Raw genomic sequence first — 26,235 nt, 5'->3', positions numbered from 1 at the left:
CTTGCCGGCCTTCCCACGGATCCTAACCCACAGGGATTCAACCTTATCATTCCCAGCCTGGAGTTCCACAACATCAAAAGATTCTCTAATGTAGAGAGCCACGCCACCACCCCTTTTGTGCTGCCTGTCCCTCCTGAAGAGCCGATAGCCAGGCATTGCAGCACTCCAGTCGTGGGAGCGGTCCCACCACGTCTCCGTGATGGCAACCAAGTCGTAGCCTGCCTGCTGCACAATGGCTTCCAGCTCCTCCTGTTTGTTACCCATGCTGCGTGCATTAGTGTAGATGCACTTCAGCTGGGCCATCGCCTTCTTCCCCGGCCTAGCCATTGTTTCCCCCGGCACAGCTCCAACAGGCCTTGTTTGAGCCCCGTCCCCCTTCTTACCTAGTTTAAAGCTCTCTCTATGAGCCCTGCCAGCTCCTGGCCTAGGATCCGTTTTCCCCTTGGAGATAGAGACCCGTCTGGGGCCATCAGGCCGGGTGCCGAGTAAAGCTCCCCATGGTGAAAAAACCCAAAATTTCTATGCTGGCACCAGCCTCTGAGCCACCTATTAACCACATGAGCTTTCCGTGTCCTCTCCGTGCCTCTCCCTTCCCCCGTAGGGATAGACGAAAACACCACCTGCACTCCCGCTCCCTCCACCAATCGTCCCAGCCCCCTATAGTCCTGTTTGATGGCCCTGAGGCTTCTCTTTTCAACATCATCGCTGCCAGCCTGGACTATCAAAAGCGGGTAATAGTCAGAGGGGCGAACCAGGTTTGGAAGCTTCCTGGTAACGTCTCTGACCCTGGCCCCAGGGAGGCAGCAGACTTCCCTATGTGTGGGGTCAGGCCGACAAATAGGGCCCTCCGTTCCCCTGAGGAGGGAGCCGCCCACAACAATCACCCTTCTTTCTTTCTTGGTGGAGGCAGTCCTGAGGCGTGGAGTCAACTTCCTCACCTCAGGCATCCTCCTGGGTAGGCTTCCTACCTCATCCTCACCCACGGGTCTCTCGAGCCCCAGGGCCTCAAACCTATTGTTCAAGGGCACCTGGGAAGGCGGTGCCGGCAGGGGAGGGCATCTCCTGCGAGGTCGAGCAGGGACCTGTCTCCATTCCTCCTCAACTCGCAGGTCCCCTCCCTCTGCCCGATGGCAACAGGGCAGGGGGTCCACCCCCCTTTGGGGCGTCTCACCCTGGTCCCTCTCCCTCTGGTCCTGCAGGGAGTTGCTCCACCAGTCTATCTCCCGCTCGCACTCCCTGATATCCCTCAGTCTCTGCACCTCTTCCTTGAGTTCCGCCACCATGCGGACCAGGTCGTCCACCTGCTCGCACCTCACGCAAGCAGTCTCCCTGCCTCCCGCCGATGGCAGCAAGAGGCTCAGACACTCCCCGCATCCGGAGACCTGAACTGCCGCATGTTTGGACGGGCAGTCGGTCTGGGTGTGCACTGACTTCCTAGAGAAGGCACCGTGCCTGGTGGAGACCATTGTAGCCCAGCTGACAGGAGAGTGCCGTTAGAGGAATTGTCCCTAAGGGCGGGTGTGAGCGCTCCGCCCTGCCTGCCCGCCCTGCCTGCGCCAACTGCCTCGCTAGAAGAGTCCCAGGGCGTCGGGGTTCTCTCACGCGCTGCTGTGGCAGGACTCAAGGATGTACGGGCACAATTTTGAAGGTGGTTTCTGATTTCAGGTGCTATAGTTTTCAGTCACAGTTTAAGATGCTGTGGTACCCAAGAGTGTGGCAGGCAGGTTCTGCAGCAGACCTTCCCTGCCTCTGAGTTTTTGATAACCTCAAAGTAGCGTGTTTGAATTTAGTGATTCTTAAAAAACAATGTAGCTGCAGGGTGAAAATGTATACAACTGAGGGGTTTTGCACGATAGTTTCTTCTGTGCCATTTCTTCTTCTGATGTGACAGCTGACCTTGCCAATTCCAGTCTGCGATTTCAAGCATGGGCCCATTCTAGGCAAAGACATCACTGCTTTTCTCTAAGCCCTTCTTGCTTGCTGTTTTGGCCACAAACAAACTCATACTAGTGCTTGTCAGCTCAGCCTCCCTGATGGTCCTCTGTGTATTTGATTACTGGCATCTCATCCCTGGTGGTTTCTGATTGCACCACGAGGCAGTTTCATCTGCCCAGGTTTCCCCAGTCACCTTTAGCCAGCAGAGCTCTACATTTCCTTGCTTTGTATTCTAAGGCCTCCTAGGACTTTTGCAGCAGATATGGTCACCATTCCTTTCCTTTTGTACTCTCTTTGGGTCACTTTCCAATGCTTCTCCATCCAACTAGGAGTATGGCTTCCTTTTGTAAAGGCGGTCAGCTCTTTGCCATCCCTCAGTTCCTTTGTCGATGTCAGTAGGAAATGAACAAATGTGAATTCATCCAAACTTTTGAGGCAAGGAACTTAAATCAGGTGTGGCGTTTGGAAGCAGATGGACTTCTCCACAAAGATGTGCTAGCACTGCCACCTCAACAGCTGGGCAGATTTAGTCACTGCTTAGAGAGCACAGCTGCACCGAGAGCCCAAAGGATCGGGGCATGAGCTCAGATGAAGGAAGAGGTGGCTGAGTGGTGGGGAAAGCTGATGGGAAACATCTGCCTCTAAAGCTATTAGCTCTGAGGCAGCTGTCAGAGAAGTCCTGTGAGCTCCCTGTCTCCGGAGTTGTCTTCAGCTGTCAAAATTAGTTGTGCTGGGGCCCCCCCATGGGACAAACTGGGAAGGAAAACGAGGCATGGCAGCAGGCTGTGAGGAAGGGGTGAGATGTGGCTGTTGCTTTCCTGTGTCCTTGTTTTTACAGCTACTTTGGGAGATGGTGAGGATCCAGTGAGATCCCACAGGGAAAGGGAAGTCCTTTTATAACAGAGATCTCTGCCTTTCAAACTTTTCTGTACCCTAGCAGTTGTATCTGCATAGGTGTCTTCCGTGTTTGCTCCTTCCCATGCTTTGACATCCTCTGTGGTGGTGTCGGTCGAATTCTCAGGCCTTTCTGTTGTTCTCTTTCATTTCTGATTGTATAACGTCACTGTCTGGATTTGGGAATGTTTCCCTGTCTGGTTTGCACCACTGTCAATGTCATTGCAGGGTAGAAGGGACACGGACCTGGCAGTGCTCATCCTGCAGTGGGAGAGTGGTCGGATGGGGAGGGCACGTGTGGTTGTGCGTCTGAGCCAGCTTTGCTGTAAGAAGTTCCGTGACCTGTTCAATCTGGGTGCTTGTGCTGTACTCCTCTGTGTTGCCTCAAGGCTCAAACAGTCAAAACTCAGCCTAGCTTCTGGTTTTAAGCCTTTGTTTCATAGCGAGTGAGGTCTGCTGCTGGCTGGCCACCTCCATGGTGTGGCTAAAGAAAAAGATTGATCCTGTATTTGCAAGCCCTGAAGCTTAAAAAGGATGTTTGAGCAGGTCAGAGGCCTCTTGTACCTACTTTGTACTGGGCTTTTGGTTTGCAGTGTTGTAGGAAAAAGTGGTGAGCTAAACTGCTCCCAAGCCAGTTCAAAATAAGACAATTACATTTATCTCCCCTATCCTACAGACACCCTTCAGTTACATTTGTTGCATAAACCTACTAGCCCTTGGCTTACAAACTAATTGTCTTTTGAACCCTGTCCAGTTGCCAGTATGAAATTAAAACATTCAAGCTGGCTCTGCTGTGAAGAGTAAATCACACTTTACCCACATCAAATTGCTCAGTAGTTTGGTGATATTGTTGGCCAAACGTGCATGCAGGTCACCCGCTGTGGACCTACGAAGAAGGTTGGAGGGCCGCGTGGTTTCCCTGTTAATATTCGTTTAGGCTGGTTAGAGTGCTGATGTTTAGCCTATCTGCAAGGTGATTTTTCTTTATTTAGAAATGTTGGACTCCTCCCTCTTACACTGTCTTTGTATGGAAGGATAACTGGTGGTTTTCTTACTTTCACAGTCGGAAGGCACGAGGCTGCAGAAGGATCTCCGAACTTACTTGGCTTCCGTAAAAGGTAAGATCAGTATATGCAGAAAACTGTTTCTGCTCAAGACTTACCTGTGCAGTGAGGTTTTTGCAGCCTTCCCCTTTCTGGTGTTTCCTATCCCAAGGCAAGAGTTTTAAGGGAAGGTCCGCCTTGTCTGGGTGGGAGATCTCTCAGAATCCTTCAGGATTTGCTGAGGTGGGATGGTTGTGCTTTAATGCATGCCAGGCTGGTGTGAACACAGAGGATTTGATGTGACTGCATCCTTTCTCCCTCTGGTTACCTTCCTTTTTTGTGTTATCCAGGGGCAGACGTTCCATAAGGAACAGCTTAGCATTTGTTGTAACCCATTCAACATCTCCTGTGTCCCCGTTCCTCAGGATAAGGGATGAAGTGTTTCCCTGTTTCTGAGGCAGTTACCTCTTCTTTCCTAGCTATGCATGAGGCCTCCAAGAAGCTGACGGAGTGTTTGCAGGAAGTTTATGAGCCTGATTGGCCTGGGAGAGATGACACAAATAAAATAGCAGAGGTAAGACTCAGCCCAGGATGTGGGCTTACCAGGCTTGGTCTGTCAGAGGAGATGGGCTTTGGAAGCTGTCTGTGAGCTAAATTCCTTCAGGCACACAGCTTTACACGCAGCAGTAATCAGAGAGACAAACTCAGTGCTGGGAATAAGGGAAAGCTGAAGGAATGTGGCCTGTGTTTTTGTCCGTGTGGGGCACTGTTCCCAGGTGCTTGAGTGGTGCAAAGAGCCCTGAACTTACGTCCACAAGCAACTTTGTTCTCTCAACAGTGGCTAGAAAGGGCCAGGGGATGCCAAAGAGAGTCTGTAATAGAATCAACTGGATATATTGTTCATGCTTCATGCAAGAGGAATGGAAACCTAAAATCTATGCCCAAAGCATGGTCAGACCAGCCAGCCGTTGAGTAGCTGCAGTCGCCCTCCTACTCACAGCAGTACTGCCAGCTGCCATATTTTGCTTGCCATCTTGTTTGTCTGAGCCATATTTCACCCCAACCTGCTGTTCTCATCCCTCGGTGAGGTGATGCCTGTCCAACTTGCCCAGGTGTTTTCTGTGGAGCTTGGGGCACAGCCTGTCATTTGACATCTTGGATGCCCCTTGGCTTGTGTGCGCGGTGGGTCCAGCTGGAAGCAAACACCCTCTGCTCTCTTGCTCAGCTGTTCAGCTGGGCAGCAGCTGTGGCAATTCAGCTCTGTGGATCCATCTGCTGTGAGGCTGCAGGACAGGGCTTATCTGCAGCTGTTCATGGTGTTGGAGCAGGGGGGAAGGCACAGGGAGAAAAGCAGGAGAAGGATTCTTCCCTTTCCTCTGCTTTCCCTGCAGAATTCTCACATGAAATAACATTTACGTCTTACCCAGGAAATACTGACTTCAAAGCAGATAAATCAAACAAAACCTGAACGTTTCCAGGTCAATTCTTGCATTAACGTGGAAACTTTCCATTATGAAGTGGTCTTGCAGTAAATAACGAAATTGTAATTCAGTTGGTTTGGCTTCACATTCTTTGTTGGCCTTGTTTCTTACTGAGCGGCTGTGTTGCTTCCTGGGAGACTGTCCCATCAACAAACTTGAGCCAGAGAAGTCAAGAGAAGCATGAGTCCTGACAAGTGCCTGCAGCTATTCTGAGGGGCTGCAGGAATATTTCCAGCCTCCATCTCCCCATTTAATGCCTTTCTGTCATTTGGGAAAAGAGAAGTGGGAGATGAGTGCTATTCCTGGCAAAAAAACCCAAACCAAACCAACCAACCAAAAACCACCCTGAAATTCCACCATAAAGAGGACTTTTTTTTTTCTTGAATAGTTTAGTCAAAACTTTTTGACCAAGTGGAAAAACAGGAGGGAGTGACAATTTCCACCTAATCCAGGGTGTTGATGGGAAGTTAGCGTGGCTGAGAAAAGATGAAGGATGAAGTATGCACAGGGTGGGGTGCAAGCCTTGAACGCAACCTCCATGGGGCCAGGTGGTGTGAGGGCTGAAGAGTGCTACAATAGCTTTCTGCTATTCGTTATCTTTCAGAAAGCTATGTTAGAGTGAAGGAGAAAATGGTGCCCAGTGGTGTCAGATGTCCCATTTTTGTGGCTGCTGGAGGAAGGGGTCTTGGAGGAGGAGGTGAAGGGAGCCTGACGTTCATCATCCATTCTGCCTTATGGACTTGGACTAGCACAGTAGAGGAACAGATAAGCCCTCAAAGGAAGGCTCACGAAGGGTGCTGTGTCTGTGGAGAGGTTGCCTGAATTAGCAGCATCAGGCTTTCTTTTCTGTATCTACATTTCTGCCATGACCTCAGTTTTCAATTAACTTTTCTGCTCCTTAGTTTTTCCTAAGAAATGACTATTTCTTAAGAGCTCTGGGGACTGAAATTGTTGTCTGCAGCACTCACTGAGACAGGCATGAATGCAGAGCTCTGTGCTTTTAACAGTTTGCTCATTACTTTTGTTTTTCAGAACAATGACCTCCTCTGGACGGATTTCCATCAGAAGCTGGTGGATCAGGCGCTTCTGACCATGGATACTTACCTTGGTCAATTCCCAGATATTAAAGTAAGATTCTTATTAAGTCTTTTGATCTAGAGTCATAGCAGATGAAAACTCGTAAGTTCCTTGCATCCCCATGTTCTTCATGGGGATGTGCGTGCTGTGCTGTTGCATGCTTTGCTTTTAGAGCAGCCAAGATCTTTGCAGCCCTGGTTCATGTGAAAATGCCATGTTCTCCTTTGGGCTTGAAGCAACAGAGTGAAGAATCCAGGGGAAAGACGCTGAAGAAAAAACATCAGTACAAAACTAGAGGATCCATACAAAATCCCGCTGTGTCACAGTGCAGGAGGGTAGTGTCAGCAACAGCTCACAAGCTCTCGGTTTCTCTTTTCAGTCCTTTGTTGTGGCTTTTTTTTTTTTTTTTTTAACTTCCCTGTAAGTACAATGTGTCGAGGAAGCAATTAGTGGCAAATGTGCTTCATAGGTAGAGGCTGGTGTGGAAGGCAGATTTCTGTGTTCCCTGAAGCTCTGCTGCACATATTTTCAGCTCTTTGCCAGGAAGGGGAATGCTGAATGTATGTCTTTTGGAGAGAGGTCGTATCCAAGGACCTGGGTTTGAATGATGTCCTGTAGGTTCCCCTTCCGCTGTTGTCATCTCTCCATTCGCTTTGAGAAGGTTATGCAGGAAATGTCTTCGCCATATGGAAGTGCTAATAATGATATCACCATATGGGAAGTATCAGCTTGGCTTCTTCCCAGTGAAAACAACCCTTTCCCCACCACATGGCTCTTAAAACGTTTGTCAATATTTGTTGCTCCAGGAGGCTTGTGCTGTATCAAAGCGGGGCAGGTCACAGGCTTGAAAATAAGCCCTGAACAGCAGTGTCATTGCCTCCTGGGGCTCCTTGGTTTTGCTTCATTTTTCCAGCCTCCTCTGTTCCTGGAAATCCGAGGAGGGGAAGGGTGAAGAGGCTTGCTGTTAGTTTCAACCCGCTGAAGGCTGTAGTGCTGATCACAGCCCATAGAGTGAGCCTGTGCAGAGGCTTGTGCACTGCTTCCTTAGCAGAAGGTTTTGTTTCAGGTTTTCTGTAGACTCAGACTTCTGCACTGCTTCTGACTAAATAGTTTTTTATCAGCGTTTTGTGGCTGCGCACTAGGTAACCTCAGTGTCACATTTCTTCCGTGCTTATTGCTGATATCACGTTCTCAGTCTTCAGGTGATACTCTAGAAAATGGGAAGTTAAAGCACTTCTGTGCACAATTGAAAAAAATGCTTTAAAGAGAGCACTGCTCACCTATACTTCTCCAAAAATGAGTGAGAATTTGGGTTTCTGTTGGTTCCTACACTAAGATATGGATATATTTCACTGAGTTGGCCGTTTGTTTAATTTTTTCATTGGTATGAATTTGAAAAGGTCAAGATGGTTTTTGGTAGTCCAGATGGATGTGTCGTTCTCCTTATCACAGAGCAGTGAGAAGTGCTCAGATCAGACTTGGTTTCTTTGACTGGTAGAAACAACTGTAAGACTGTTGTTGAAAGTTGAAGCCAAACTTCAACAAGTTTGTACAGTTGTACAAAAGTGTAGTTTGGCTTCAAGTAAGGAACTAAAGTTCTTGAGGGTGTCATGCAAGAAAGAAAAAACAGTCATATGTAATTAATAGAGTACTCTGTTTTTTTTTGTTGTTGTGGTAATAGTTTTCTGGTTTGTGTTTTCTGCAAAAACAAACTGTCTGTTTTCCCTGGAATTCTGGTATTAAGATGACGAGAAAAATTGATTTATGGAGAGAAAATGATTTTAATTGAGTTATGTGAGAGCCTGATTTTTGTTAATGGCCCAGTGATTCAAATGTGTGACAAGTTAGATCATGCATGTGTTGTTTGTTTGTTAAATTCTAACACATTGTGAATCTTCTTTTGTCGAAGAGGGCTGGAAAAGTTCCCTTGAATGTTTTGGACCTCCAACAGGATCCACAGCAGGAATGTGAAAACCTAGTATTCCTTTAGTAAAGAATTTAAGTTTAAAGGGAAACATTTTTCAAGTTTGGCAGAGGGGAGTGAACAAATCCTCTCTGTCTTTTCTAACTTGAGGAATGGGAACACAAGAAGTACTTTATCCTTTCTTTGTGGGTCGGTATCTATAGCTTCCGGGAATAGGACTCTTGTATAATCAATAAATATTTCAGAATGAATCTTTGATTGGGGTTGCAGAGCACACCATGAGGGTACAGATCTCTGCAGTGAGCTCAGGGCAGGTGAACCCTAACCTGAGTTCTGAGTGGCTGTGGAATTGGCAAATTTGTATTTTGTCCAGAAACTGATGCGCTGTTTCTACTAGGCTTGAAACCAAGTATCGGTAAGGATTTATTTATTTGTTTATTTTAAATGGAGGTTCAAATTCAGATGAATATATTGCAAAGGAATAAAACACATCTTTGAGTTCAGCTTTTGCCATTAGGTGGTGGTGGGCAGCCGCAGTTCTCCTGGAGAGCATCTCCTGGAGATGGAGAACAGCTCTCCTGGAGTCATAGAAGGGAACTACATACAAGTGGCTGTTTGCCTTGTGACAGAGACGGGCAAAAGCCCTCTAAACGCCTGCTGTCTCTGCCAGCCTGACGTAAGGGAAATATTCATTCCCTGAGATCCCAGATCTGGAGTGTGTGGAAGATGCATTAGCTCACATCTCAGAGACTTTAATGCTGCTGGAAGCCCCCTCCTACACCTGTCTCTGTGCCCAGCTGGCAGCATTCCCCAGGAGGGCAGGCTGCCACCACGGTATTGGGAGGTGTCTTCTACAGCCCCTGATTGAGGAGTGGCTCGGCTTCTTCGTGATTTCTTCTCCTGGAGCGAGCTGAGCACTCTGAAATCGGGCTGGGTGTGCGTGCGGCTGAGATCCTGCAGATCCTCGGTGACTCACAGGGAGCTGCACCAGCGTTCGCTGAAAGCGCAGAGGAGCGTGTGTGGGAGACGTGCAAACTGGTCCCAGCTGCTCTGGCAGAAAGATCAGCCCCGAGCGTGGTTTTGCAGTTTTATCTGCAGGAGCCTCAGGAGAGGAGACCACCTCTCCTTGCCAAGTGCGCGGGGGGGGGGGGAGTTGCTTTTGCAAGTAAATCCCAGTGCTGATTCTTCAGTTTCTCTGAGTTGTGTGGTTAATTAGAAACCCTTCTGGCTCCTTTCTGTGTCATTTTTGTTCAAGTTCTCCAGTCTGTCTCTATGCTGCAGGTCACTGACACTGGACCAGGCTCTCAGAGCTGGGTTACGCTGGGAAGACCCGTGCTCCAACACAGATCGTCCAGGGTGTCTGTAGAAAGCACAGGGGGCAAGGGTCTCAGGGGGATTGGTGGTTCTTAAAGCAAGGCTGCCCAGTGGGTCTGAGCCTCAATGAGGTGAAACTGATGGGCGAGAGGGCCTGGGGGCACCTCAGGAGAGGGGGGGGGTGACGGAGAGATCACAGAGTAACAGGCCACAGCCGTGATGCTCTGAGGTCTGGATTTTCACCCACGGACTTGTCAGGATGCTTTTCCTGAGCGTGAGCCTGGTACGCAGCTGGCTCCTTCCTTGCTTTTGTCACAGCTTGGGACAAATGGTGGATGTTGTATATTTGTGATCCAGTGCTACAACTTCTTCTTCACACTTCTCTTGCATAATAGCTTGTTATAATGGGCCACTGGCTGTGACTGTGGTCACATCAGCTGATAAACACAGTGCTTCTGTCTGGATCGCCAGTTGCAGGGTCTGAAATGCTGTCCTAGGCATATCCTGAGCACGTGGAGGAGTGCTTCTGCTGTGCTGGCAACAGAGATGCTTTCTTGTGTTCAGCTTCATCTTTTGAGTTTCTGCATGAACTGGGGCTGCGAGCTGGTTGGCTAGAGACTGGCTGCAACCCTCAGGAGAAAGAAAAAGCAGAGGCCTAGGTGAGGCTAAATGAAAAATGGGAAAAATCCTCTCTGGGCAGCTTGTGTGGGGCATCCAGTGGGTGTCCCTGTGCAGGCAGAGCACGCAGTGCTGTACGAGTTGGGTGGAGCTGAGGTGGGGGTGTTCCTGACGGTCTTTGTGGTTTTGGCTGCCGGGGAAGATTGTCATGACTCTTTTCTCCATCTTTTGTAGTCTCGTATAGCGAAGCGAGGAAGGAAGCTTGTGGATTACGACAGCGCCAGACACCACTTTGAAGCCCTGCAGACTGCAAAGAAGAAGGACGAAACTAAAATCGCAAAGGTAAAGCAAGCAAGAGAGGATGTGCAGCTCTCCTTTCATTTTGGGAAGTCTGCTTTTGCTTAGTGAGCAGGTGTAAAGCACACCTGTACCTCTCTGCTGGGTGTGCTTTGTTCAGAGAGATGTTGTGAACTGGTGGGGTTTGACTAGCAATTTTCTTCTCTCCTGTTTAATTCTCCGAGAAGGCAGGATGTGTTCTGGTGTCTTAGTTCACACCCACCATCATCAGCCAGCATCTGTCAGCAGCCAAGGCCTAGGCATGTTTTTCCTCAGATGCTGCAGGACTAATAACCTCTGTCAAAAAAGCCTGTGCGGCTCTGGGGAAGCAAAGCCTTGTGGTGCCACAGCAAAATTTTCCAGTTTGTCTGCTTTTTGGGACTCTCTGTCTCCCCATCTTAGATCAGCAGTGATAGTAAGTGTTTGAGCGTTGCTTGAGGTTGGTGGTATTTGTGAAGTTTTCTAATATGCTAGGACAGAGACCTTTAGGAGAGTGAGTTCCAAGTTTATTGGTGCAAATGCACCCTACGTGCACTTGATGACTCTGTTCTGTCATCTACTGACCACAATTAGTGGAAAATAAATAAGGCTGAAAGCAGGAAAACAAGAATTTTGTCTTGCTAAGGCATGGCTTCTTTCATTCTAGTGAGCAAAATGATCCAGTGTTAATTCTGGAGCATGCCCAACACACAAGTGTGGAATTTTATTTTTAATTAAAGTAAATTTCATTAGAAATAGAACTTAGGTTGTCTTTTAATTGTAGCTGAAGAAAGGTGGTAATGCTAACCTTGTTCTAGAGGAAGCTTGTGGTTTTAGGATAGCCCAGAAAATGAGCTGTGGATTATTCCTTTACCCTGAGTGGATTTGAACCCACATGCTCCACACCACAGGACAGATCTTGACATAACAAGTCTAGTGGTCGGGAGACACCTTTCATTTCTCTTTAATGTAGACCGTGGCACATCAGGACTCTTGGGGATAGAGGAGTGCAGGGGAAAAAAAAGAGCCTGAGCCTCTTTAATCTTTTAACGAGGCTGAGAAGGGTTGTCATCCTTTGCTTTGCAATTATTTCAGGTAGGAAGGATTTAGGCTGTGTTGGAGACAATAGTATGTCTCCGGCATGGAAGGAATAAGGATGCTTCTCTTTCCGCAAGCAAAAAAAATCTGCATTTACTAGCCAACTGACAGTAATTTTATTTTTAAACTGCCGGTCATCAGTCATCTTCTCTCCTGGTGCATGCACTGTGATTAACCCTGGCAAACAAAGAGGGGAAAGATTGATGGCAGGTGTCATTGCGTTATTTGTGTCTTTGTGGTTCTGTATTCAAGGCATGAGGCCCACAACAGACTTGATGTTGTCTGTTGAAAGCCATACTTCAGTGTGTTCAGGGGTAAGAGCAGAATTTCCATAGGATGTGATGTCATTTTTGGTGTGTGCCCCTGGGATCTTTGCTGCAGTGGCCCTGGAGTTTGTAAGAATTCATTTGCTTAGGTTGGTAGCTGGTGGTCCGCACCCAAGAGGTTGGCCCTTGTCATCGCTGCACTCATTCATGTTGCCCCAAATGCTCACATAAGATGTGTTTTTATCAGGGGGTGTTTTGTTGTTGCTCTTTACTATTTTCTTCGTGCATTAACCATGGTTTGGAGTGTGAAGTGTTGAGATGTAGGAGATGGTGCTCTGTTTCTGATTCAGTCTGTGCAAATGCCTCTTAGTACTTGGTCGGACCCTTCTCGTTGGCCAAAACAGGCACTGCATCAGATGTTTCCCCTGCTCTGTGCTGTAGGCCATAAGCTCGTGCACGGGTAATCTGTGATGCATCACAGTAGCCTGATCCTGCGATGGGATCACTGAGAGTCCCCAAAAGTTGTGTGTGTGTGTGCTCTTCCCAAATAGGCAGCTTTCACTGCCCAGCCTCTCAGACCCACAGTTGCAGTCATGCAGCCATGCACTGCACTCATGTAGGGAGCTCACCTCTCCATTCCCGTCACTGCAGGTCTGCTTGTGTGACCTGTGAAGTGGGTAAGGTGTAAGTGTAAGGTACTTTGAAATGTGATGACAGGCTCTGAGGAAAGAGAAATCTTGTTTATGACACAGCATACAATCGCGAACTGACTTGAATGATGTTTCACGGTGTTTTAGTAATACAAACAGCATTGGGAATACTTTTTGGGGTTACGCAGTCTCTTTTTCTCTTCTAATTTACAATGTTCTTTTCCCACCCAGGACTCCTGCCACTTACTGCTAAACTCACAACCTGCCATTAAATTAAAGTGCTGCGGACATTCAGCTGTTGCATGCAAATAATTACAATGGTTAATTAATCCTGACCTCTCTCCAAGGAGCTCCCACTTCACAGTCACGACTCGGAGTAGGGTTGTCTGTGTGCTAGGTCACTAACAACTATTATCTGTTGCTCTTCGCAGCTGCCCGGCTGGCCTACAGTATCCCAGCCCACACTGGAGCATTAATTACTGCTAAACTTGGCATGCTTCAAAGGATTCATAACCAATCAGTCCCAGGATATTTTTTTTTTCCTCTTGCCTTGGTGACACTGGTTTGGTCCAGCTTCTAAATACAGTCTCTGTTGTGATTTTATTTTTTTTTTGTCCTAAAAAAAAAAATATATATATGTATATGTTTGTCTCTCTCTTGTTCTCTCTTTATTTTTTTCTCTTTTCACTCAAACATGCTCCCTCCCCCCAGCCTGTTTCGCTGCTTGAGAAAGCTGCGCCTCAGTGGTGTCAAGGGAAGCTCCAAGCTCACCTCGTTGCGCAAACTAATCTGCTCCGAAATCAGGTGACTGCTGATCTACCTGCCTCTAACGCTGCATGCGCTATTTCGGGCTCTAGACTGTACTGTGCAACTAATCTCTAGGCAACGTTCACTCTAGTCCCTTCTGTTAGTGTGTCCTTGGTACTCGTGAGCCGCAGTGGACACGCTGAAATCGCTGACCCAGGGCTGAAGCTGTGCCTGCCCTATTGATTTCTAACCAGGTGTGGTAATGCTAGGCTGTTGTTTCCTCCCCATAAAGCGAAATGGGGATGAAGAAAGGCTGTGGAGTAATACCAAGGCAGAGGGGATGTAGCGTAGTTCTGCCAGCTATTCCTTGCCACACCTGTGGTGAAATACAAGTTTCTGAAATTGTCACTGGCCTAAAAGAGCCTTTTCCAGGTACGCAGAGGTTCGGTCTGCATAGAAGAGGAGGGACCAGAGCAGGGAATTCGCACCCCTCGTTCGAGATGTGAACAGCTCCAGGTTGAGGTCGTGGTTGTGCCATGAGAGCTTGTACAAAAGCTTGTACTTCTTTACATTCTTTATCAGTGAGTGCATTGCAGTTTGGAAACATGATTGGTCTCACCTTATAAAGCACCTGGGATTTTCACAGTCAGTCTATGATGGAAGATCTGGGAAAATACTACATTACCACATAAATAAAGCCTGGGAACGAATAGGTTCGAGCAGCCCTGCTTAGGATGCATAGCAAAGTGAGGAAATAAGTATTCATTCTTGACTGAAGGGAGAAGGATATTTAACAGGCTTCCCGAGGCTTTTCCTGTGCCATGACCGTGCTGGAAATGATCTGTTTGGTTGTGGATCTTGACTGATCTGTTTGCCTGGTGGTCATTTTGGAGGACTAGAAAGCAGGTACAGGATGTTTCTCAAGCCACAGGTAAATAAATCAGGCCTTGGTCATTCTTTATCTTTTGAAACTGGCCGGAGTGACTGGGGGAAATACCACCTCCCACACACTACCTGCAGAAGCAGTACATACGAGGGCTCCCTCATCCATTGCGTTGTGATCTGAGGGTACTATGAGTCAGCTGATAATTTCTCTCTACTGGGTGACTTTGCCCTAAAGCAGGTAACAAGGATGTATGTAATCTTTCTAGCAGCTGTATTGTGGGGGCTTTAATCTCCTGCTAAGTGGCATTAGTATTTTCAGTCACCCTGTAAAATCAATTTAAGTCCTCCTTTAAGTTTTTCCTCTTGTATTCCTTAAATAATACTGTTGCTAACCTCAAGTTTTTGTTTCTAATCGTGTGAGGCTTTTTTTTTTTTTTTTTTAATTTTGATTTGAACTAACCTAAAAATCTAAGGAGGAAGATCAGTTTGTGAACCTGTGGGTTTCTCAGCTTTTCTTCTCAAACACCAGCAGGCAGAGGGTTTAAAAAAAGAAAGCTTCAGTCTTTGTATTCACATGACTGTAAGACTGAAGGTGTTAATGGCAGCCCTAAATCTCATTAAGCTCATGGGAAAAGCAGGAGGGCTGATGACACTGCATTTACTGGAGAGCTTCAGAATATTACGCCTAACAAAATTTCCTTCTATGTACCAGCAGCTGTGTTGCTGTCTCTTGTCTGATAATTGCTATTACTACATAACCTTCAAGCAAAAACGGGGGTCGGCAAGACTTATTTTTAATGCCAAAAAAAAAAAAAAGTCCCTCCCTCCGGTGTTTAGACTGCTGGCTTGCTGGGCCTTTCGCAGATACTAGCAACAACAACAAAAAATACAGGGGTGTTCCTGTAGTCTCCTGGGAGGTTTGCTGTTGCGAGCTCTCAGTTACAAATTCTGGTGACTGTGCTTTTTGAAACAAAGGGGGAAATAGCTTAGGACAGCAGATTCCTGACTTTTTGCTAGGCATCCCTGAAATGCTGACTTCGGACCAGAAAGCAATGTCCTTGGCGCTGTAGTGACAACGGAGCAGTGTCTCTGTCTATAGGGCAGAGCCAGCGAGCTGGGCCCGGGGCTGTGATCCCTTTGAGGGGAGAGGCAGCGCTGGCTGGGACTGATGGGGCTGGCGTGGGGTGCCCAGCTGTCCTTACCCCTGCCTCGTGGATTGCTGGTTCCTACAGCTGCTCTAGAGTGAACGTTGCCTCTTGCTGACTTCGCCTTTGCCTCAGGATGTCACAATATTGACACGTTACTTTCTAGGTTCTTTGGCCTTCTGAACAGGTAAACAAGAGAGGGAAAGACTAACTAATGTTCAACGTATCTGAAAAACTGACACCATTCAGTGGTGCTTCATGTCCCAGCTATCCCATCTGCTGGGTTGGTTGTGGTTCCAGTCTGTAGTGGAAGCTAGTATAAGATAAAACCGAAGGTTGGAATGGGATTTTTTTTTTCTCTTCCTTTAAAATGGCTGCATTGGAAACATTTGGTCATGGAGGGATTTTAAGGCAGAATGAGCCTTTGTGATTATCAGCTCTGATCCAGCATAAACTGTGTCTCCGTTTAAATGGACTTTTTGTTTGTTTGTTGCAAACTCTTTCAAAGTGTTGGGTTTTGCAACAAGTGTAGTAGCAAAATACAGGGATTTCTGGATGGAAACATCCTGATCTCTTCTCCCCGTACCTGTTCCTTACAGGGACTGCTTAAATTTTGCATACCAGTTGTTCTGAATACCCAGTTGTGGTGTCTTTTTCTGGGGGAAAGAGTCTCTTCTGATCTTGAGTACAAAGAGCCTTTGGCAGCGATGAGTGACCCTCTGAAAGGTGAAGCTAGCTGGAAATTGGGAGCTTCTGTGGCTGGCTCCCAAGTCAGACGGGAGATGGAGAATTTAAGGATCCTACACAGCACTGTGAGGAACAGGACTCTGAACTCCACGATATTTTTAAGTCCTTTCTCCTATCAGTCCTGTCTTTACACAGACCTGGCATTAAGGAGCAGCAAGTTGTGCATTTCTTTAGTTAAGCTGGCACAAAGAAGATAAAATTTCATTTCATAGAAGGGGTGAGAATCTAACTGGAGGTGCGAAGAGAGACCTGGTCCCTAGTGGCTTGCTGGCTCTTCGGAGCGTGTTGTGACATTCCTGCTGTTGTCACACTTGAAGGTAGGCACTGGTGCTGAGTTTCCTGTTAAGAAGCATCACCAAGTGGAAATGCAGGAGTTTGCTGTCCTGAATCCAGCTGCAGGGGAGTGCTGTGCTGCTGTAAACTAGAGAATATAAACATTTTATTTAGCAAGCTTGCAGTTTTAAGTCAGGGCACTGAAAACAGGGAAGGGGCCATCCAGGACTGATACGGGAAGGGGAACGTGCATGTTGCTGGTGCTTGCTGTCAGCAACAGAAACCAGGTTCATCATTTCTGCCTCTGAAATGCACCAGAATTCATGCATCGTTGTTGGGGTCTGTCAGTGTCTGCGTCAAATGGATCAGATGAAATTTAAGCTCTTTGGAAGTAAGAGGTTCTGTATGAGGGATGTTTCCTTTGTTGTTGGTAGTCAGCAGCCAGCCAGGGGTTTCTCTTGTATTAGGTCTTCACCAATAAGAGTATGTGAGGCTGCTGAGACCAAGACCTGCTGCTCCAGCCTAGCCTCCTGCTGGCACAACTTATGCTTTGTGTATCCCTCCTTGCTTTCTCTGCTTTGCTTTGTGAGAGAGATGTATCAGTGAAGGAGGCAGACCTCTTCCCTTCCCAAGAAGAGGCAGCGCTTTGGCATGACCTTACCTCCCTCAGGAGGGAGGTCTCTTCTTCAGTGCCATTTGGGATAGGTTTCAACTCTTTCAGAGATCCAACAAGGGGCAGGGGCCTCTCAGTCTTTGTCTGTGTCCAAACTGGAGGCTGAACTGCCTGACCAGCTCCACTCAGTTTTGGGAGCCAGGGAAATTTATTGGACTTAAAATATGCTAGTGGATGTTTGAATTCTCTTCTGAGTATCCAGACAGGGAAATCCGTTGAGAGAGAAACCCTGTGGGCAGTGCAGGCAAGCTGAAGGGGCATCAGCTCACTTGTGATGCAACCCTGGCTCCTGGGAGACTCGTTTGGAATGGGGACTACCCCGTGCCAGAACTTTGCTTGTTCTCCCAGCAAAGTCAAGAGTTACAGTTAGCTCAGCCCTTCAGGGTACTTGTATGTGCTGGAGCTTACTCTCTTCCTTCTCTGTTATTAAGGCTGAAGAAGAGTTAGTAAAGGCTCAGAAGGTGTTTGAAGAGATGAACGTTGATCTGCAGGAGGAGCTGCCTTCACTATGGAATAGGTGAGTGCTGGAGGTTTTCCTAAGGGCTGGTTGGAAGGAAGCAAGGAGGCAGGCGGCTACGGGGATTTTGAAGTGCCACAGGTTGTTCACAGGCTCCTGCTGTCCAGCTGATCCTTTTGCATTCCTGTTGCTCTCTGTGCATATCCTGTGCTTTCTTACACTTCTGCCCTTAGAAGCAAAGAGCTCACGCTTTTGTTCTTCCCCTGGTGCTGAGGGTCTTTGGAGTGACTAAATTTCTGTCCTGCCAGTTCCCTCAGCTTTCCCCACACTCCATCACAACTTCCATCATTTTGCTTTCCATCACCCTACCACTAGTGTGTGCTCCCCACCACCCCGTGCACCTTTCTATCCCTTTTGCCAGCACGAAACACAAATTCGGATCCTACCCTACCTGGCCTCCTCCTCCTGGCCTTTGCTCCACCACCCCTTTCACACTTCTTTGCTGCCATTCTCTTCCAGCATGTGCCAGGCCTGACAGAGTTGAGCTCAAATGGGAATGGTGGGTGGAAGATAGCAGGCGAGGCAGAGCTGAAAGCTTTTGGGAGAGCATGGTGTCCGTTAAGTTCTTCTTCCTCTTGTTTTTCATTTGGCAGTCGTGTTGGTTTCTACGTCAACACATTCCAGAGTATAGCAGGCCTAGAAGAAAACTTCCATAAAGAAATGAGCAAGGTAAGACAATTAACAGCTTGTCCTACTAACACGCCCTGTTCTCTCATCACTGCTATTTGAAAAACCTAAATGATATGGCTGGAGAAGAAAGCATTTACCCCGTATTAGAGCAAAATGTTAACCCTCAGACTTTTCCAAGCAACACGGGGGAGGGTCTGTTGAGTTAGTAATGTGAAGGGATGGAGTAAGGGGAGAGAGGGTAGAGTACCACTGCATGCTGCAGGGAGTTTGTGTCACTTGGCTCCTTTGAAGATCCACAGAGGGGAGGAAAGCCACTTTCAGGCCTGTCTTGCTGCCTTTTCTAGTTCCTCCAGAATCTGGATCTGTAACCTATAACCAAGCTATCTCAGCCTGGCATCTGTTTGCAAAAGAAGGCATTTGAATGCTTAGCATGGCCCTTGCATGGACTGCCTGGTGGTCATGGGCTGGGAATCAGGGCAGTAAGCAGCATCATAACCTGGTGGCAGGCTGGATTTGGGTGGTGTGCCAGCACCCAGCAGAGACCTCGGAAATAGGCTGTGGGAAATCCTCCCATTGCCACTTTCCTTTAGAGATACGTTTCTATCGTTAGTTACTTCTCCTAAAAGCTCAGTAAGTCTTGTGTTCCTTAGGTCTGTACGCTGCTCCTAAGGCATGCATGCATGCTCTCTGTAAATCTGAGCAAGCAACTGAGAGTCCATCTGGAAAACTCTTGTATTCCTCCCTCCCCAATGTCATCCTAACAACAAGACAGCCGCTAAGCAACCAGCAACTTTATAGTCATTCAATTCCCAGCAGTTGGAGGCCCACTGCCTCGGTGTAATGCATCAGTTTGGAACCCTGCTGACACTTCATGGGGACCTTTCCAGTTAAGGGCCTGCACTTCTCCGCTGGGGAATGAACTTATCGTTAAGAGTAGGGAGGATTATTATAATTATCAGTCTGCTGTTAAGTTACATTCAGCAAAACATGGGAAGGATGCCTGCTAGAAAGGAATTCTACTCTTGTATCATGTCCTGGACTTTTCTTTCCCTGTGACTTTTGTGTGAGAGCAGGCCTTCAGCTTTGTTCCATGAAAGCCATCTGTTTCTTATTACTGCTCTAGCATCCAATTAACTGCTGGTGTTGTCGGCACGATGCCTCTGACATTGATTGCATTGGATCCCTCCTCCTACCGATGATAAATCTGGCATCTCGTCTTGTTTGTGAATTGGCTGTTTCAGAATAGGAGTGTCCAGGGTGAATGTTTCAGCCTTTGGTATTGGGAAAAGTTTAACCCCTAATACTGCATTTCTTCCAAGAGATCCAGGTCCTGCCTAAACCTGGATGGCCCAGGCAGCCTACAAGGTGAAGGCTTGCTGTTGACTTGGTAGTTCTGTAGTTGCCTGTAGTTCTGCATTTTAAATATTGATATTCCAGGTTCATAAGGAGGTATAAGGAGCAACTTTGGCTACAAATCTAGAGCGGAGCTTCAGTCCCAGTAAACAGAAGACCCTCAGGTGAACGCTCGGCCTGCTGCTGCAGCAGTACCTGGCAGCACACAGGTTGGGGCAGGAGACACAGAGGCAAAGAGGATGGTGTCTTAGGAAGACAGAGCATTCCCATGAGGTGTCAGCAGCTCTTCGGTAGTCTGAATGTAGGGTTCTTTACCCCATGGAGGAGTGGAAACAGATGTAGGGCTGTTTTCTCATGGGACAGCTGACTGCACAAGTCGGTGCTTGGTCAGCCTGCGCAGGCCAGTGCAGGCTCTCTTCTGGCAGCTGGGGCTCTTTTCTCATTCTTTTTCTCTCTTTTGTTTTTGTATTTTGCAGTTGAACCAAAACCTCCATGATGTCCTGCTGGGTCTAGACAAGCAATATTCAGGCAATGCCTTTCCCATTAAAGCACAGCCCAGGTGAGTAACTGTGAGAGCAACGTCTTCCCCTCAGCAGGGGAGGAGGGACAGGGGGGTCTCTGCTGGGGTATTGAAATCTGCGTGGTGTCACCTGAAGAGTGATTTGATTGTCTGCATATAGCCAGCCTTGAGAATCCCTAGAGGATATCCAGGATTGCCCTTGGGGCTGGGAGACACGATGCAAAACCTCCTACCTTTGTAGGATAGCAGCTGGAGGCCTCAGCTTTCACTATTTGCTGATATTTAGGCAACCGACTCAGCTCTGCTGTTTTTGAAGTCAAATTCCATAAACCAATGCTGTAACACTGAGCTCCCTTTCCTTCTGAGTCTGGTTGCCCTGCACCCGTCCTGTTCTTTCCTTCAAAAGCTTCCCCCACATACCTGTAGCTTGTGAGCTAGAGGACCCAAGAGCCCATTTGTTTTCCAACCTCCTCCAAACTTGTTCACTAAAGCCCCGTGTCCCTCCTGTGCACCAAATCAGGGTGTGTTGCCTGTGTCCGTGTGTGTTATGGATGTAGTTGCAGCCTCATTAATACGAGGCTTTCTGATCTCAGAGCACTTCCAATCTGTGTGTATGCAAGGAGTGTGTGTCCTCCAGTCCTTTAGTTTTCTTTGCTCAGCTGGGTCCGGTCCATTTAGGTTAACTGCAAAGCTGCACATTCTCCAGCACGGAGAGGGGAGGGAGAGGTCAGGCTGTGGATGAGGCTGCAGCTGGCTCCCATCCAAATGTGTGAGTGATGAAACAATGCAGGGCTCTGGCTTCCAGCTGCCACTAATCCCACATGCCGGGTGAGCAGGAGCACAACCCAGGTCCTCAACTGGTGTATTGATGGAGGGAGGAGGTGAAGTCAGCGTGAAAAAAGGGCAAGCTGCGGTCTGAGTGCGCTGATTTGGAAGGGCTAGATGAGCTGTTGACACCTCTGCGCTCCCTCGTCTCTCCTCCCAGTTTAACCTCTTGTTACATGCAAGCACAGACAACTTTTTTTTTTGTCTCATTCTGGCAATGCGTGTGGTGTTTGCCAACTTTAAAGAAAGAGGAAATTTGAATCAGATTTGGCCCCTGAATTTTGGGTTGCTAATACCAAATTCCCAAGATGCTGGTAGCAATGCATCTTGTGAAGAAAGTGTCTTCTTCCTAAGTCAGCACACGGTGCCTGTTCATCACCATCAAGACTGAAGCTTTATGCAGGAGGCCACTGTGCCAATCCTCTTGTGCCATGCCCCACGTTGTCTCTGATGGCAGCATCCAGTGGGGCGCTTGGAAGAGGAGGAGGTAACAAGACAGATGAAGGCCAGAGCCATTGCTTTGCCAGCTCCTTCCTCATCCTGCCTTTCTTGCTCAAGTAAGTGATGGCAGGCTGTAGTGACAGCTGGGCCCAGACATACTGCTCCGGCATGAAGTTTCTGGCCTGAAAGAGTTTCCAGTGAATTAATTACATTTTCTCATGACTTCTGCCCCACAGACTGCTAGTCTTATCTGGGGAGGTAATGGGTGTCTCAGTTGCAGTTCTGTGCTCTTTGTTTGGCGAAGAGATTAGTTGGTCCTAAAAAAAAAGAAGAACAAAAACCCAAGTGCCTACACAGAGGATCCTGTGCAGGTAGCAATCTGAGTGCTGCTGCATCACCTGCTCAAACCTCAGCTGAGAGGACGGACCTGCCCGAAAACAACTGCGATACCCCTGAGCGAAGTGGAACAGGATATTGTAGGAGAATGTGTCCAAGGTCTGCCAGGACTGTAAGTGTTTTGCAGGGATCAGGAAATGCCATGAGGCACTTGTGTCTCTCCTCCACATCTGGCCTCTCACTGTGGTTCAGGGCTGGGGCAGAACATGCAGGAGGAAATATCCCTCGCTGATCTGACTGCCCGTTGTGGCCCGGGGTAGGAGCAGATGCTTCCCTCGTCCTTCTCTGCTGGGCAGAGGATCGGAGATGGCTACAATGGCAGGAAATGAATGAGGGGGTGTGAGAAGAGATGCAATTATCCTCATACATCACTATGGCTGACAAACCTGATGCTGGCTGCGTAGCATAGAGTAGCTGATGCATTTCGGGAAACTTCAGAGATGTTTGGATTTTGTTTCTGAAGGAGTTTGAACATTCAGGGTTGTCAGATACCTAGAAAACCTTGGGAGGTCTGTAGTATTATCCTACTACAATTGGAAAAAAACATAATAGGAAAACTGCTGATTAGGTTCCACATTAAGAGTTGTGCACAGATGGCACAAAGGAGAATGGGGAGCTTGCTTCTTGTGTACCAGCATTTACAAGGGCGAGTGAGGAGCTGCAATTACCTGTGAGGAAAAAAAAAAAAAGATCAGTGTCACAAAGTTCTCTGCTGATCTGTGCAGTTTCCTTTTTATTCTTATCCATGTGCACCCTAGCCCCATATTCCAAGGAACAGGGACAAATCTAGTTTGTTAACATGTCTGCAAATCTTTGACAGGCACAAAAAGTCCTCTCCCACCCTCTCCAAAGGCCAAAGCTTTGTAGGAAGCACGGGAAGAGTGTGTTTGTGTGTTTTTGTGTGTGTGTATTTCTGAGAGTAAGAGAGGAGTGCGTGTCATCTGGATTGCTGTGAGTTTCGTGGCACCAAGTGAACGAACGCTCGGAGGCTTAACTTTTCCTCGCTGGTTTGACTGTGCCATCCTGTAACGGAATCGATTTGCGTGCCGTCCTCAACAGAAAGAAAACTAAACTGTTCGCCAGGCTGAGGAAAAAGATGAGCAGGTACCGGTACGGAGAGCAGCATTTCGATCCGTGTTTGATTTAGTTCCTAAAACTGGAGAGGCTGTTGCTGGACTCTAACAGCCTGGCACGTGTTAACCCTGTGATGGGAGCGGGGTCCTGTGCATGATACCGTGTGTTCATGGCCTGCTGGGTCCTGCTGAGGTCTCTTGTGTCCGGATAATCCCATTAACTGCTTGTGTGTCTGGTTTGAATCCTTGCTTCCTTTCCTACCTAAGAGGGCACTGGGAAAGCTCAGGCATTGTCTGCTCGGTTGTTTCTGTGGTGACTAAAAGCGCGGTGCTGGGTTGTACAGGGATATACGGGCTATTTTGGCAATTAACAAGATCCAGTCTTACCTAGTGAGGCTTGCCCTTTTGAACAGCTCTGAAATGCTGCATTCTCATTCCCTGCCTGGCCCGGGAGGACCATTTTCATATGTAGTCCTGTCCTATCTACCTGGTGTGGTGGGAGGACGTTGATGTGGGAGAAGGACGCTTCTAGGGCTTTGCTCTTTACTTGTTCTCCTCTTGAGATCCTCGCTGTTGTGCTCCATTCATTTAAGATTTGTGCAGAGCTGAAGGAAAGGGAAGCCTGTTATCCTGTACAAAGACTAACAGCAGCAGCTTGCCTTTCAAGACAGTCGTGGCGTTGAATAACTGGATTGCTGCAGTGCTCAGAGTTCCCATAGCCAAGGTCAAGGACTCCGACAAGAATGTGCTCTGGGGCAAAGTGGGGATTGCTGCATAACGGCATAGAAACTTCCCCTAACTCTTGTTTTTCTCAGTCTTTGTGTTGATATTCCTTCCATGGGGTCATTATAGGAACAAAAAAAATATCCTTTTAAATCTCAAGATGTTGTTCTGCCAGCAATAAAAGCAAGTGCTGGTGAATTGGGATTCTTGCTTTCTGATCCTGTCTTCCCACTGACTAGGGCAAATTGTACAACCTTTCTCTTTGTCTCTGTTGGGCATCCTGTGTAAAATGGGAAGCAGGAGGGAAGAGAATGGTAATTTCACAGGGAAACCGATGGGCAAATCTTAACTATTTCCTCAAATGAAAAGTAGTGAGTGAATGTCATGTGAAAAAGGAGGATTCACAGGAGTATTCCTCTGGATGTCTGTGTCTGACCTTGGCTCGGCAGTGTTGCTGCGACTGCACCAGGAGGTGTAGCATTTGCAGTCGTCGTAGCCTTTGTGGATGCTACAGCAGAGGGCGAGCCTAGGAAATCTCATCTGGCTGAGCTCTAACCACAACATCCTCCAGACAAGGTCCTGCTGGCCCAGCGGTTAAGGTGCTTGACCCCGGCTCTGCTGGGGGTTTCTGCTGTCACAGCAGCTGCAGGGGGGGCAGAGAAATACGCAAACCCTTGTGCAGGGAAAGAGGGTCAGGGACTTGGTTGCTCTTTGATCTGCAGCAAAAATGTACGTTTGTGCCACTGGATGCCTGGGTATGGAGGTGTTTTTTTTTCTTTTTCTGCCCCTCCTTTTCTGGGGAGTGGAAATAATTCTAGTGTTCAGACAGCTTTGATGTTAAAAACAAACAAACAAACAAACGCCACAAAAAAACAACCTAATTACTTCGGGCTAAAAGACGCTATCTGAGCCTTAGCAGAGATGCCAACCTTTTTTTCTTTTTTAACTTGAGAACTTGGCAGGAGGTGACTTGTCTGTTTTTACCATATTGGAGATTTGGTTCCATCCTCTAATGCAGGATTGTTACTAGCATATAGGAGCCCCATCTGCAGATTTTAGTCGTCTCTTCCAGAATAGATGAGGCAGCCCAGTGAAGGGTCTGGAAGCTTAGCAGCACTAGGAGAGGCTGGGCGATTTGCAACTTTCCTTCAGTTGTTGTAACTGCAGTAGACCTTGCTCTTAGCTCTCAAAGAGCAGAGTGGTTTTCCTGTTCCCCTTCTCCTTTCCCTTCCCCTTTCCAGTTGCTTATAAAAAGAAGAAGAAGAAAAGGCGTTGTTTTGACGATTTGCTGCGATACTCACATTTGGTCAGTCCCCGCACTTGCTTGCTCCAGGAACATAGGGAAGAGCGGTCTGTTTGGAAACAGGATTTTGCTCTGTGCAGGACACACAGCGTGTGCTCGCCTAGGACCTGTGGAGGCCCCAGGATCCTGGTGAGGGGCTGACCTGGTGCCGGTCACCAAGTTGCTGAATGCGTGCAGAGCAGCAAGTGCAGGAATGAAGGTGCTGCTTGGGGGGCTGGTAGAGGCTCAGTCAAAATTAGCACTGGCATTTTCCTAGGAGGATCAGCCAACACATCAAACAAGCTGTAAATAGCAGTGACTTAATGAGGGCTTTAGTGTGGGGCCCTCTTAGCCCTTCTAGGATGAGGGGAAGAAACTGGTCTGCCTTTCACGTGGGAGTCTTTCAGCAATACGGCTCCAAATTAAGCCACTGCCAGACACCACAAATAAGTCACCAAAAAGTTCTTTCATGGCTTCTAGAAAATGAACGTGAAGTCCTTTCTTGCCAGGAGAAAAGTCCTTTTCAGGTGCTTAGTTTGAGAAACGTACCCTAGTGCTGGTAGCCCAGCTGGTAGCCAGGACTCCCCAGTCTGTCCAGGCATTTGAGAAGTCCTGGCAGTCCGGCCGCAGGTCTCTGTCCTCTCCATCTCCTCCAAAGTGACTCTAGGGAAAGTAACATTTTTTCTTTCCTCAACTCTAGCACCAGGACATATTTTCTTTACATCTTCACAAGCAAAACAGTTAGATTGAGGAACATCTTGCCTCACCTCTTCCTGAGTTTTCCCCCCTTGATTTTGTTCACCACTTTTGAAGCCTTTCACATGCACTTGCCCATGCCTTGGGACACCTCTCTGGGCTGATCATTTTGCAGTCCTAGGCAATTCATCGCTATCATTCTCATCCTTCTGCAGCAACCCTCATTGGCATGAGGTGTTGTAGGACCCCCTTTGAGATCTCAGAGGCGAAGCACTGGGGTGCAAGATCTGTGTCTTCAGCGAGGCTGGGCTCAGCAAGGTCATCATGTCAGCCTCTGATGGTGCTGTAAATGGTGTTGCCATGGAAATAGTACCAAGATAATGTTTCTCCTGAAATCATTTTGAGGTTTCAATGCTGTGAACATGTTATGTGGAGCCTGCTGTTCCCTGGTAACTCTCATTTAGAGCAAGACTTCCTTACCTTCACTCCAACCGTTGTTACCTTTAATCTGTAGCACAGCCTTGGCAATGTCACAGAATCCTTCCTGCAGCCCTCTGTGTTGAAGTGACTTGGGGGACATCTTAGGAAGGACACTAGGCATGTGCAGTCACCCCGGAGAGCTGCAAAGGTCAATGTGTGTGTTCCTTAGTCCTTCCTCTTCCCCTTTCCCTCTTCCTCTCAACCTTTGGTGTGT

The 26,235-nt window shown here is 47.8% G+C and overlaps 1 protein-coding gene across 20 annotated transcripts in view; it reads left to right on the top strand.

Annotated features, from left to right (window-relative positions):
- BIN1 (bridging integrator 1) overlaps positions 1–26,235 on the top strand; it is a 98,154-nt gene that overhangs the window by 46,156 nt on the left and 25,763 nt on the right. For 7 of the 20 annotated variants that reach the window (XM_067000047.1, XM_067000045.1, XM_067000038.1 and 4 more), the window contains exons 3-11: positions 3,893–3,947; positions 4,352–4,446; positions 6,386–6,481; positions 10,521–10,628; positions 13,327–13,419; positions 17,517–17,602; positions 18,196–18,271; positions 20,062–20,144; positions 22,827–22,877. In XM_067000047.1, coding sequence (XP_066856148.1) covers positions 3,893–3,947; positions 4,352–4,446; positions 6,386–6,481; positions 10,521–10,628; positions 13,327–13,419; positions 17,517–17,602; positions 18,196–18,271; positions 20,062–20,144; positions 22,827–22,877 — 743 coding nt within the window. The remainder of the gene's footprint in view (positions 1–3,892; positions 3,948–4,351; positions 4,447–6,385; positions 6,482–10,520; positions 10,629–13,326; positions 13,420–17,516; positions 17,603–18,195; positions 18,272–20,061; positions 20,145–22,826; positions 22,878–26,235) is intronic. The other 13 variants (XM_013196689.3, XM_013196686.3, XM_013196683.3 and 10 more) reach the window with 5 other exon arrangements.

Source organism: Anser cygnoides, chromosome 6 (assembly GCF_040182565.1).
Source record: "Anser cygnoides isolate HZ-2024a breed goose chromosome 6, Taihu_goose_T2T_genome, whole genome shotgun sequence".
NCBI classification, from domain to species: Eukaryota; Metazoa; Chordata; class Aves; order Anseriformes; family Anatidae; genus Anser; species Anser cygnoides.
This window is presented reverse-complemented; position numbering and strand designations above follow the sequence as displayed.